Here is a 13,478-nt window from a genome sequence, read left to right as displayed (position 1 = left end):
CTCGCGCGGTCCCAAGCCACCTGAACCCGATCTCCCGATTCTTCTGCCCACGGGAAACCAAAATCCCCCGATTCACTTCTCCCCGTGCGGGCACCGAGCCAGCGGTTCCGACCCCCAGTTCTTGTCAGAGCAGCGGCGGCGTGGGGTAATGGAAGGGAAAATGCGAGAGCGCAGAACCGCCATGCCTCGCCGAACGCGATCCACGCGACGCGAAAGCGGCAGCGGCGCAGGCCGGGCGGTGGGTCGCAAGAGGTCAACGACGGAAGCGCAGCGACGCAGAATCGTTCGCCACGGAAGCAAATGGTGGAACCTGACTACCTAAGGGTCAGTGGACGTCGATTCGGGAGGCTGAGGGGCAGTGGCGTCGCCGGCCGCCGGCCGCACTCACGGATCAAAGCCCGTTGCCTCGCTGACCGCCAAGAAATCATTCGGGGAAGCAGTGCATGGCTTGAAGATGCCGGTTTCATGTTTTGGATGAATTGGAAGATGCGGAGCAATGGCTTGGAGATGCAGGTTTGGAGAAGGTTGTGAGCAAGAGAGAGAACACAACGGCGGTGTCTCCATGAGTCCAGGTCTAGCAGACACGTGAAAGAAGATGAATCAATTTTTGTTGCACTGTGCTGGTCCAGCTGCCCAGGTCTCATCGGCTTCTTCTTCTTTTCCAGTTGTGCAACAATAAAAATCCAATGATCTTGTGTAACAGAGGTCCTGTCTAAATCATGCTTCTCCATGCCATGTTTTTTTTTAATATGGCATACCTGTCTTTAATTAGCAGATGTGGCTTGTCATTTCTTTCGTTCAGTTAATTACCTACCGTGGTCCCTGGTTTGATATATGACTGTCAGCCGAATGTAAATGCTTTTTGGAGTTGATATATACTTATGCAAAGCTGAATTTTGTGGAACATTGCTACTGAAATACAGTAGTCTCGCAATATGTTAGTTCTTTAAAGACTAAGAGTATGTTACCATTGGGTTTGATAGGCCATCAGATATGTGATTTTGATTTTTGCGGGTGGCTTCAAGTACTTGGGATTAATGTTCTTGAATCATAGTTTGTAATCATATTCAAGTATTTACTCTGTAAGACCAGATGTTTAACATGTGTTTTAGAACCATAACACAAATGTAGTTTCTACGTTTTGTTGTTCCGTAACATCGTGCCGACTCTTTACTAGTTTGACTAAATATGAATGTATTTATATCTAAAAATCATCTAGATACATATAACATAACGTCAGTGAGTAACGGAGGAAATACTTCTTGATCTTAGCATTATACTTACGGAGACTTGGATAGAGTTTGACTTTTTTTCATGACACGCATGCTCTGGATCCATGCTTGAAGAACTTTACACACACGGGACAAGGAACAAGCATCCAAATCCTCAAAAGTTAATCGCATTGCACGAGCTTCCAGCAAGGTAGCAACTTTATCTACATAAAGTGGCAAAGCTTAGACTCTAGCACGATAGATTTGGAACTTGTTCCCGGTGTTATTAGCCTGCTAATCTCGTTTTAATAATCAACGCTTGGGGTGGTGTTATGTGGGCGTCGGTTTTGCGCCAGGACGGTGAAAATGCCGTTTGTTCGGTTACCTCGGTCCAGTAAAAGTAAACTACCACCCTAAGCAAACAGTGCTAGTACTACACAGGAGTATAATTAACCAGAGGTCCCCCGCCCTGATTGTTTTTTTTTACTGGTCCCGAGGGAGCAAGAGGGTTAAAGAAAAGCATGTCCTCTCTCATCCCCGCCTCACGTGAGGCGTACTTGCTCCTGTCGCCTCAGCCAGCCCCCTCTCAGCTGCAATGCGTGACAAGAAATCTCAATCAGGAAGAGAAGGATGGGGAAGAAAAGAAAGAGATTGATGGTTCACTGTCTCATGATGAAGCAAGCAGAGAAAAGGTTTTAACGATCTGGATGAATGATGGAGCTTTGCAGCCGTTGGTCATTCTCCTGCTGCAGTTCTTGTTGTTGATGGTTTTCGGAATACACTCTGATTTATATCTCTGATTTTTGGGTGTCCAAGGAACACAAATCTGCCTCACTTGCATTCTTGGTTCTTGCAGAAATGGCTGACTTGTTAGAAGGGAACACTTGCATTCTTGGCTCTTGCAGAAAGGGCTGACTATAGTTGACTTCATTTTAGGGAAAGCAGTGGAGAAGAAAGAAATGTGGATCTCTTTGCTATGAGCTGTGAGCAATGGAAGCAAGCTACTGTGCTAGTAGTAGTAACATTTTCTGGCCACCATTTTGCTGCAGATCCTGCAACAAACCATTTCCAGTTACACACGTCTGAGCCCACCACACTGAAGAACCAAAAACTTGTTCTTTCTCAGGAAAACACTTGCCAAACAACAAAGGTAACAAAACAAGAACTGCTTCGTCACAAACTGAAGGTCCCTCACAACACGCATAAAAAAAGTTGCATTTTCATGGTTAACAACAATCAGAACAACATTCAGAGTAGCAAAAGATCAGCTGGTTGCTGATTAAATTTTTGCTTCAGTCTCGGCAGCTCAAACATAACAGTACTGATTTTTCTCTACAGTACTAACTATCATCATCACTAGATAAAACAAGCCCGTTTTACATCCATCCCAAAAGCCAAAATCCAAAATCCAAAATCCATCCATACAACAAAGAGACTATTATAGATCGGTTACTACTACTACTGATACTATGGGTTTTCTATGCAGATTTCTGCAGTTCCTCCCAGCATTGCCATTGCCATAGCTCCAAGAACAGCAGCTGCTGCAGCTGAGATCTTAGTGATCTATGGAGATGCCGTTGATTCATGACCTGGAGGAGACGGCGGCGGCGCGGGCGAGGCCATGGACAGCGGCGGCGCCGGTGCGATGGCTGCCGCCGAGGCCGATGCAGCCGAAGAGGAGCAGCCCCCCCTGGCGGTACGGCAGGTACGTCCGGCGCCGCATCTCCTCCGCCTCCGCCCGCCTCGCCTCGTACAGCCGCTCGTGCGCAGTCCTCCTCCGCCTCCCATTAACCGCCGCTCTCCCCCTCGTACCCGCCGCCGCCGGCGACGGAGAAGGAGACGGAGACGGGCTCCTCTTGGGCGCTGCTGCGGATGGGGACGGGTGTTGCGGTACGCTGCTGTTGTTGGGCTTGCCGCCGTCGGACTTGCTCCGGTGCAGGAGCAGGTCCTTGATTTTCCACCACCGCCGGGAAGAAGAGCCCCTGGACGAGGCCGACGAAGACGACGACGCGGAGGATGCCGTGGAGGAAGAAGACGAGGAGCGGGAAGCCGCGGGAGTCGCCAATGGCAACGTCGTCTCGACTGCCTCCTCCTCCGGCTCCGGCGCCGGCGCCGGCGACCTGGACCGCCAGTGCGCGCCGGCGCGGGAGAAGGGCGAGAGCGAGCGGGACTTGCGGTGGTGCCCGCCGCCGCCGCCGCCGCCGCCCCGCACGCGCCCGCGCTCCCTCTCTCCGCCGGAAGAAGCTTCCGCGGAATCCAGGGAGCTGCTGTCCATGGACGGGAGAGGGTCGGGGTTGAGGAGGAGGAGGGCGGAGAGGCGTGGGACGGGGCGGATCTGGCCGTTGTGGAAGAGCTCGTCGGCGGAGGACATGGCGGCGGCGGACGGCGAGGGGAAGCGGGACGAGAAGTCGAAGTCGAAGTCCAGGCCCAGGCCCTTGCCGCGGGTGGGGCTGGTGGGCGCGCTGAAGAAGCCACCGGCGCCGTGGTAGGGGAAAGAGGCGGAAGAAGAGGGGGCGTCGCGGGTGGTGGGGCTGGACGGCGCGCTGACGAACGGCGTGGAGCAGGCGCTCTCGCCATCTCCTTCTTCCCCGCCTCGGTCGGTCGAGGCTGCTGCTGCGGTTCCTGCATCTGCGGCGGCCATTGCTGGGGAGGTGGTTGGTGCGCGCGCTGGCGGAGGAGAGAGATGAGAGTGTGTGTGTGTGCGTGTGAGGGAGTGGGGGAAGAAGAAGTGAGTCGGGGTGGTGGTGGGAGTTTTTAACTGCTGGGGGCAGTTATGTGGGTCAGCCCTTGCACTTGTGTCGAATCGCTCTCAAGTTCGATGTTTAGGCCGGGTGGGCGGGTTCGGAGGATGTGTCCACAATACATCGGATGTTCGAGGGCCGAGAGGGGTATATCCGGTGACGGCCGGTGGGGTGGGATCTGGCCGCCGCGGGCTCTGTCTTGGACTGCGTGATTGTTTGCGGGTTGCTCCTTGAGGTTTTAGTTTATTGTTTTTGCCTTCTCGTTGTCGACGAGGAGAAATTCGTTTACTCAGATCAGGAAAAAGAAAGTACGAGAAACTCTCTCGTTGGCTGATGGGTCCAAAGTGACTTTGCAAAACGAAAAAGAACTAGCAGTACTGCTACTCCTCCTGTAGGCTCTAGGGTAAACTACGGATTTCCAGAGGAATTTTATAGCATTTCAAATCTTAGAAAAAGACGTGTATCATTTGTTTCGCATGGATATAGATGCTACTGTACATTTCTAAAAAGTCAGCGTCTCCGATGAAAACCTTCGTTGGGCACAAACTGTGCTCATCTCAACTCCAACATCCTTTAAACTGAATAATCTTTATCATATCTTCGTAGAGCTCAGCCCAAGTCAAGGTAGGGGTATTGCCCAACCTTGCCTCATCGAATTTTTTTGCCAGCCATTATATTGGTAATAGTTTTGTTGGGACGATATTTTAACCAAAGCTGGCAACGGAAATGAATTAGATTTTTTGTCACTGCGATAACCTTACACAAACTTTAACAAAAGCCCAACATTTGGCCACGACTAAAATATCGGTAGATTTGAGTTTGGTCATCAACCAAACGCACACATGGAGTCAGCGATGTTGCTAAGCTGTCTCATGTTTGCAAGCCAAGCCGCATTGTTCTTCCCCACACACACACATATATATGGAAAATTACAAAGTACTTCCGGATGTAGGTACTCCCATGTTGAATATTCTACCATGTGATAGAATATATTCTACTTTATCGTTTTTAATAAATTCAGATACTATTTATAAGATACTTCAGAGCGAAAAATTAAAAGTTGGCACGTAGTTTTTACTATGTTTTACAAATGTCTTCATATTTGTATATACAATAGAGTATGTTAAAAAACTGCATATTCTACCTAAACAGTAGAATATATTCTTTGTTCTACATGCTACATACTACCATATACTACATTTTACATTCTCTCGATTGCGCTATATTCTACCAAATTTGTGTGAAACGTACGTGGGAGTACCTACACCCGGGAGTACGAAAAAGTCTATATATACTTTCGGTTTTGCTATTTCTTAGGCGACCGAGAAATAACTATTTCTTAGTCGATGATAACAACCTTTTGATTCAACCATTGTGAATCGTGTGAGATTAATGTAGGTCCGATGGATTAAAAAATCTTCATAGAATGGTTACGATTGTCGACTGAGAAATAACTATTTCATAGTCCGTCGAGAAATAGCTATTTCTTAGGTGACTGAGAAATATACACTCCCGTGTACTCTTTTTGTCGTGAAGAAACAAAGAGAGAGAGATGGCGAAGAAAAAGAACATTGGAAAAATCCAAGAATTTCCCAAAGATGGTAGAGTAACTAGTTTTCTATACCTATCTAAAAAATACGGACCGTTCACTTCACCGTCGTCTGTCAAACTTTCCAAAAAATTTGTGGGCCCCCACGATTGCATGTATATTAGGCCTACTAAGCCGGCTGGCCTGTTACCTGCACCGAATTGGGCTGGAACTCCGCGAGGAAATCCATCGCCAGCGGGATCATTACGAGAATCGGGCAACAACTCCGAATCTGACGAGAAAAAGATCGCTCCGTCGAAACACTACGGGAGTCGGAAGATGAAAACCGATCGGGCAGCCATCGGGCAAGGAATCGAAGCCACGGCTGTCCCCTATGACTCCCAGGCGCAGCCACGGCTGGTCTCCTCTTCCGTTTCCCAGCCACGGCCGTCTCCTCGTAGGGCTAAATTACACGAGGAGATGGCGAATTGTTTGAAGAAACTGATGAGATAGACTGAGAGAGAGAGAATGGTGACGGCGCCTAGGGCATAGTAGAGAGAACGAGAGATGATGCCCGAGTGTAGAATGGGAGATGGGAGAAGGCGCCTCAATGCCTTTCTTCTGTGAGCCTGAGTGAGTGAGTTGATGGGTCATCGAGTTATGGGCTACACTTGGTCTTTATTTATTGTTTTACACGAGGGTTCATCCGTTAATCTTTATTTCATCAAAGTGTCCACATTTCGCTAATTTTTTTTTCAAAGAATCCACATATTATATAATAAAAATAATATTTATTTAATTAAATATTATCTTGACGACCCATCGTGTATCCATGGGTAAACCTGTACCCATACTCTACCCATAACTAATCGGGCGAGTCCTCGGATATACCCATGGGCGTAAACGTCGACCCATATCCTACCCATTTGGGTCGGATATTCGCGGACGAGTTGCCACATTTAAAACTTGCTGGCCATATAAGACGGACTCCAGACGCCACGCAGAGACAGGACTACGAGCAGACAGATAGTCTAGAGGCAACGACGTCAAGTCGTCTGAACTGCCCACAAGCCAGATCCGCAGAACAACTCGAGCAAATAATTGAATTTTTTTTTACACATGCACTATTAGTTTATTAATTACTAATATTGATAAGCTCCTTCAGAAATCCAGCAAAATCAGAATAGGCATACTCAACAAAACAATCAGATTTCTATACTCATAAACGAACATTCAGCTGCCAAAACATAAATTTGTTGTCTCTTCTAATTCCTTGTTTTCATGGGTGAAGTGAGACAGTGGAGAGAACTAAACAACATTAAGTGATTTCGTCTCAAAACTTTTTTGACCGGATGATGTTATATAATTTTCAGAAGGAAGTGTATTACTCTATTTTGAGAGACTAGAGTATAGAGACACAATCTTCGAAAGAAACTTTTTTTAAAAGGATATTTGGTGATAGCTAAAGAAGAGCAAAGAGAGATTTTGATGCATGTTTTTAAATGTATCATTTTATATATTTTATTGTTCCGTTGCAATACACTGGCATTTCAGCTGGTGTTAACAAAAAGAAAGGAAAAATGAAATCGTAGGGTACGCGAGACGTGGCACGTCGACGCAGATCGTTGCGCTGGTACTGTTCCGTCGTCTATTTATTTATGAGCCCCCCGTCCCGTCCGTGCAGCTAGAGCAATAGAGCATACGTGACATACAGCACGCACGCACGCACGCACGTACGAATGCATCCATGAATTCACAGCCCGTGACATTTTGCTCCGTGCAGTCCGTGGGCTGCGTGGGGACGGTGCGCGGCCAGCCGTCCATCCGTGGGGCATCCGGATCGTACGGCCGTGATACGCAGGGCGGCAACAACAGTCGACCGCCCGCGTACTGCCGTTTCGTTTCCCCATCACCCCAAGTTAGGGCTGGCTGACGAGCACGTTCGGTTCGTTAAGAACTCGAATCGCTAAGATCGTTATCGTTAACGATCTGAAATCATTGTTCGGCTCGGTTCGTTAAGAGCTCACGAACGCTCGTTAAAAATTTGTTAAGATAATGGATGACATGTTGATCTAAATTTTTTAGCATTACCGATTTGCTTGGGATAAATTTTGGCAGCAAATAAAATATAAAAAGTTAAACAATGCTATAAAGATTAGAAATAACATAACAAAAGAAAAATAATAACATAATTCCAACAACAAAATAAGTTTCAGTAGTCACTCACAAGTGATGTACAAAACGAGTGCACTAACGAGCTTAACGAGGGCTCGCTGAGCTCGCTCGTTAGGATCGTTAAGCTTAAATCCGAAAAGAAACTCCTTTTTGGTTTTTAAGTTAACGAACCGAGCCTCGAGCGTGCACTGTCCCCGAATCACGGCCCATCCCAGCAGAACTAACAGCGCACTCCGGCCCAACTAGCAGCCCACTCCGGCCCAACTTTTGCGACAAAAACATAAGACGAGCCGAGAGGGAAATGCCGCGCATCCCGCACCTGTTTCCCGCGTTTTGTTTCCCCCTCCTACCCACCGGCGGTAGCTTCTTCTAGGGTTCCGACTCGCCGCCGCGCCAGCGCCGTAGGCGTCCGCGGGCGTGCTCTGCTCGACGGGGAGATGGCGGGGATCGAGAGGGAGCGGCTCCTGGAACTGGCCGCCGGCTACGGCTTTGACCGCGGCCTCGCCGCCGACTGCATCGCCACCCTCCTCAACCTCTACGGTGCGTGCCACTGCCTCCGCCCCCCCTTCCTTCTTTCCCCGCCCTTGCGAGATCCGACAGCCGGCTGGTTCGGTTCCATGGGCCTTTGTTCTGGACCGACCGACGAGACGAGCTCCCAAGTTTGATCGGAATGGGGATTGGAAATGTAGCGGTCGCAGGTGAGAGACGCGTAGTAATAATAAGGCCGTTGATTTGGCGGTTCGTGTTGAGTTGTCTGGCTGGCTGCCTGTATTGGGGCGAATCTGGATGCCGCGGAGACATGGTTTCGATCATTGCGGGTGTCGAATTCTATGGAGTGTTTTGTGCCAGGTCCTGCTATGGATCTGATGGGTTTCAGAGGGGACACGGGTCGAATTTGGGGATGACCGCTCATAAGGGATAGAGTGTGTGACGTATGTACCAGTCCATTCCATTTCTCAGACTGAGCATGTTATTAGGTTCAGAATTAGGATTTGGAGATCCAGATCCATTCAATTTAAACCAAACACACCGATTTATCTTGAGTACCACAACATTTATTACCATATACTTCTGTGTATATTTTTTTGTCCTTTGGGGCAAAGGCTTCCAAGTTCCAAATCCAACATTCCATACATCAGACTATCAATTGGTTAGAGATTTTTCTATGCTATTCGATCGGTTGTAGCCTCCGACAGAAAATACCATATGATGCGCTTGTTGAGCTCCAATTTATTTTCCAGCCAACTTCTGTTCTGGTTGGTTCATTTGGATTGTTTGGTGTGATAGTTTATTGCTGGCACAGGTGCGGATGGGCAAGGTTTTATTACTGTGGAGAACTGTGGCGATGATTTCCTTGGTGCATTAGCTGATGCAACACAAGATACTGATGATTGGGATGATCTCAATGCGATTGAGACCGAAGCTTGTGGCAATTTGAACAAAATGATGGGAAAGGGTGTACCTCATGAAAAAGGAGGAGTTGCTGCAAATACCCCTCTTTCCGAAAGGGCAAATACCTCCAGTCAACATACTCCCGACAATCCGAAGACTTTGAGCTTTTCCTCAGATGATGATTCAGATTTTGAAATGACCACCCATCGTGATAGCTCTTTTGGTACACAGAAGAAGGCACAGCCCAGAAACTCTAAAGTGCAGACAAGAAGCTCAGCAAAATCTACTGTAAGCCAATTATCCTGATTTTCCGTTACTGGTCCCTTCCATCTTCATTTATGCTTTGCACAACAATGATGTTTACTTGGGAAAACACTGCAGTTTGAGGTGATTGATGTGGCATACATATACAGTAAACATGTTATTATAGTCTCCACAATAGTGTTGTTTTGCTTTCTCTACCCTGGTGCATCTCGTAGTTGATCTTTATGTTTTAAACTTCATTTATTTCAAGGTGACCAAAGGAAGCAATAGATATGGATCACCAACTCCAACTTCAAGTAAAGAGAGACGTCCAAACACATTTCATCAAAAGAGAGAAACCCTGAGTTATGAACAACTTTCTTGTCTAGACGACCTCAATCTTGCGAATGCTGTCATCTTTGGCAACAAAAGTTTTAGGCCCCTGCAGTATGAAGCTTGCAGTGCTGCACTGAACAACAGAGACTGTTTTATACTAATGCCAACTGGTGGTGGGAAGAGCTTGTGTTATCAGGTCAGTAAATTCCGTCTTCTTGTTCAACATTGTTCTTCTAACTTGCTTGGTTTCAAGAACCGGAAACTTCATTGGTACTAATACTCTTGCAGCTCCCTGCAACATTGCACCCCGGAGTTACTGTTGTTGTATGCCCTTTACTGTCGCTTATCCAGGACCAGGTTGTTGCATTGACCTTCAAGTTTGGGATACAAGCATCATTCTTGAATTCTCAGCAAACTTCATCACAGGCATCTGTCGTCATGCAAGAGCTTAGGTAAACATCATTCCCATGCTCATTCTATATGTTGCAAATATTTCTGTCAAATATTCCCTGGCAGTGTATGGGTCAAAAAAATTATGTAACATTTGTTTGGTAACCAATACTCTCATCTCATTGCAGAAATGGCACACCGTCTTTTAAGCTTCTTTATGTCACACCTGAAAGGATGGTCGGAAACTACTCCTTCATGGAGATCCTTAGAGGCTTACACCAGAGAGTATGCTCTTGCTTTACATTGTTGAAATGCTATTTTCCCTCTATTTTTCTGTTTTTCCCTAGAAAATGTGCGCTAATCACTAAACTGCATCTGTTTGATAGGGATTGCTAGCAAGATTTGTGATTGATGAAGCACATTGTGTAAGGTAAGACTTAAATGCAACATTCACGATGATTCTTCAAGAATACGTCTCTTCCTAACATATTGCTGATTTCTATTTCTTTACCAGCCAATGGGGACATGACTTCCGTCCAGATTACCGAGCCCTAGGATGCCTCAAGCAGAATTTCCCTCGAGTCCCAATTATGGCTTTAACTGCAACAGCAACTGAAGCTGTCCGTAAGGTACTAAAGCACTTCCCCCCTGTTAGTTCGCTACAGCTTGGAACAGAGATTGCTAATCGCAACTTCTGGATGGAATCTGCAGGACATCCTCAGTACCTTGAGGGTCCCAAATGCTCTGGTACTTAAGAGGAGCTTTGACAGACTCAACCTCAATTACATGGTCATTGGCAAGACAAAAACTCCTCAGATGCAGCTGGGCGAGCTCCTGAAAGAGCGCTTTATGAACATGTCTGGTATTGTATACTGTCTCTCGAAGAATGAATGCGCGGATACTGCCAAGTTCTTGAGGGAGAAGTACAAGATAAAATGTGCTCATTACCATGCTGGCTTGGCGGCTCGTCAGAGAACAAGTGTCCAAGAAAAGTGGCACAGAGGGGAGGTCAAAGTCATATGTGCTACCATAGCATTTGGCATGGGGATTGACAAGCCTGACGTGGTGCGCATTTTTTCAGGCAATGTCGCATGTTCTTCTGTACATTGTTTGGTAGCTGCAACTTTCAATCTAATATTTTCACCATGCAGCGCTTTGTTATCCACAACACCCTGTCAAAATCGATAGAGAGCTACTATCAAGAGTCTGGGAGGGCCGGAAGAGATGATCTTCCAGCACATTGCGTCGTGCTATATCAGAAGAAAGACTTCAGCCGTATCGTGTGCATGCTGAGGAATGGAGATAACTTCAAGAGCGAGACATTCAAGGTTGCGATGGATCAAGCAAAGAAAATGCAGGCGTACTGCGAGCTGAAGGTAAATCATTGGCTAACTAGATATGTGATGGTTCAAAATTCTTTAGCATTGATCGGTCTATGAACAATTCGCCTTCTTTTGTTTTCCAGACTGAATGCCGTAGGCAGACTCTTCTGGCTCATTTTGGCGAACAGTACGACAGGCAAAGGTGCAAAGATGGACCTAGCCCCTGCGACAACTGCCTGAAGACAGCTTCTTGAGTGTGTTCTACAATCTAGAGTGTGCACTGACATAGTATCGATCCTAACCCCGTGATGAGTTACTACTTTGAAGATGTATTCGTACATGAGCAACACAAGCTTTCTGTATCTAATATTCAGGCTCGGCGACTGTAACAAAGAGGTGGTAAGGTTGCACTTGTTCCTGGATGCTCGACATTGAATATAATCACATAACTCTTTCTTAGACTGCAGTTCTGTTACAGTCTAAGAAAAAAAATGTATTTGAACAAACGTACTATGGAGTGCTATGTACACTTTTTTAGATTTAACTTTAATCAAAAACCCTGTTATAACAATACACGGATTATATGATACAAAATCGATACCATCTTTTGCTAAAGCAACGCATTCCCAGTACTGCAATTTCAGGCCAAGTAGTGTGAACTCAGACACCGGAGGAAATTCAGGAAAACTGGAATTCGGCAACTTGACCTGTGTCTACCTGCCGTAACAAAGAAACTACCATCATGCTAGGGGATTCAAACCACAGATCCATGGCATCCAGAAAAGTGCCGAGTACAATTGATTGCATTGACCAGGGAGCTTCAGACACTCGGAATCGCAGAATCACAAACATAAATGGAGAAACTAAGCCGTATAGTCCTGAAGCGAAGCAAAATTTAACTCTCCAGTCAAACCCAGTTTTCAGTTTTGCACTGCTCATCATGCAGAGGATCATAAGATGTTATTTTGAGCTAGTTCAGACAGACGGCGACAAACCACCTCAACGGTAATTTCCAGCCTAAGAAGCACCAATACGGGGATACAGATATAGGGACAGGGGTTTCAGGAATTTTCCAGAAACAATAAACCAGGGATACAGCGAGGATATGTATATTACAAGAAAAACAACAACCTGTAAACAATGTCATACATGATGAGAACAAATGGTGTTTCTTATTTCTTCATTACTCAATTTCTCATACAGCAAGCAGCAAAATACATCATCACACGCTTGAATAATACAAGGAAACAGAGAAAAGAAATTGGTTGTTGCCTGTTGGCTTAATTAACATGCTCATAATAATATGATCCTCCAAGGCTCCAAATGGCAATTGTAAGTCTTCTTCCAGGATAGAAAAGCAGTAAAGCACACCGCGAACCAGCATAGATGTCGACTAACATTGCCATAGTCGAATACAGATAGTGCAAGTGCATTACAACACATGATAAAATAATACTAGCAACCAGCAGGTCCATGAGATAAAAAAAAAAATCCATCCGTCCAGAAATAAGTGGCATGGATTTGTATATGAATAAACATGCCAAGTCGAAGACCAATCAGGCGATACTAAAGATTGGCAAGTATGCCAACACCAGCGAAGCTCTAAAGTCTAAACTCATCTCCTCAGACATCCCACATTTCAGCTAGGCCCGCCCACTTTGATACTCTTGGCTGCTACTTGAAAGAAAACGAAGATTGTTATGGACACTCCAAATGAAATAAAGAAATGGTCACTCTAAATGAGATGATGCCTGAAAACTGTTTCTTCCACAGACAAATAGGCATGAGGCAGCAAACAAAAAATGTTCGGTTCAAATGCCAAAGCATGAGCAGTCATGTACGGCTCCGGATGGCAATGGGTACCCGATACCCGCATACCCGACGGGTTTTTACCCGTTTAAGATACGGGCATGGTAAGAAAAAATACCCGCGGATATGTAAATGGTAAAATTCTATACCGGCGGGTATGACGGGTACGGGTATGATATTAGCCTACCCGTACCCGTCTACCCGTGTACCCGCACCTACAATAGTCAGCCCTGTACAAGAGGCCCAGCCAGTACAAGAGGCCCATTAAATCTTGCCTAAAAGCCCAATCCAACATCTCACATATATATAACTTGCCCCCAAAAGACATAAC

At 46.2% G+C, this 13,478-nt stretch overlaps 2 protein-coding genes across 2 annotated transcripts; one reads left to right on the top strand and one right to left on the bottom strand.

Annotated features, from left to right (window-relative positions):
• Positions 1-2,414: 2,414 nt before the first annotated feature.
• Positions 2,415-3,931, bottom strand: LOC100823599 (flocculation protein FLO11). The gene has a single exon (XM_003575635.4). It carries the CDS (start codon positions 3,850-3,852, stop codon positions 2,794-2,796), a length of 1,059 nt encoding a protein of 352 aa, XP_003575683.1. The 5' UTR covers positions 3,853-3,931; the 3' UTR covers positions 2,415-2,793.
• Positions 3,932-7,975: 4,044 nt separating this feature from the next.
• On the top strand, positions 7,976-11,882 carry LOC100824532 (ATP-dependent DNA helicase Q-like 1). The gene is made up of 10 exons (XM_010239106.3): positions 7,976-8,195; positions 8,959-9,335; positions 9,562-9,822; positions 9,915-10,078; positions 10,205-10,301; positions 10,403-10,446; positions 10,531-10,645; positions 10,728-11,081; positions 11,168-11,392; positions 11,482-11,882. Exons 1-10 carry the CDS (start codon positions 8,093-8,095, stop codon positions 11,590-11,592), a joined length of 1,851 nt encoding a protein of 616 aa, XP_010237408.1. The 5' UTR covers positions 7,976-8,092; the 3' UTR covers positions 11,593-11,882.
• The last annotated feature ends 1,596 nt before the right edge of the window (positions 11,883-13,478 follow it).

This window comes from Brachypodium distachyon, chromosome 4 (assembly GCF_000005505.3).
Source record: "Brachypodium distachyon strain Bd21 chromosome 4, Brachypodium_distachyon_v3.0, whole genome shotgun sequence".
Lineage (NCBI taxonomy): Eukaryota > Viridiplantae > Streptophyta > Magnoliopsida > Poales > Poaceae > Brachypodium > Brachypodium distachyon.
This window is presented reverse-complemented; position numbering and strand designations above follow the sequence as displayed.

Excerpts from the sequence above, each read along its gene's own strand:
- LOC100823599 (XM_003575635.4), bottom strand. The coding sequence starts at position 3,852 with ATGGCCGCCGCAGATGCAGGAACCGCAGCAGCAGCCTCGACCGACCGA.
- LOC100824532 (XM_010239106.3), top strand. The coding sequence starts at position 8,093 with ATGGCGGGGATCGAGAGGGAGCGGCTCCTGGAACTGGCCGCCGGCTAC. Across the intron at positions 10,079-10,204 it reads GTCGTCATGCAAGAGCTTAG|AAATGGCACACCGTCTTTTA; the intron begins GTAAACATCATT and ends ATCTCATTGCAG. Across the intron at positions 10,447-10,530 it reads GATGAAGCACATTGTGTAAG|CCAATGGGGACATGACTTCC; the intron begins GTAAGACTTAAA and ends TTTCTTTACCAG.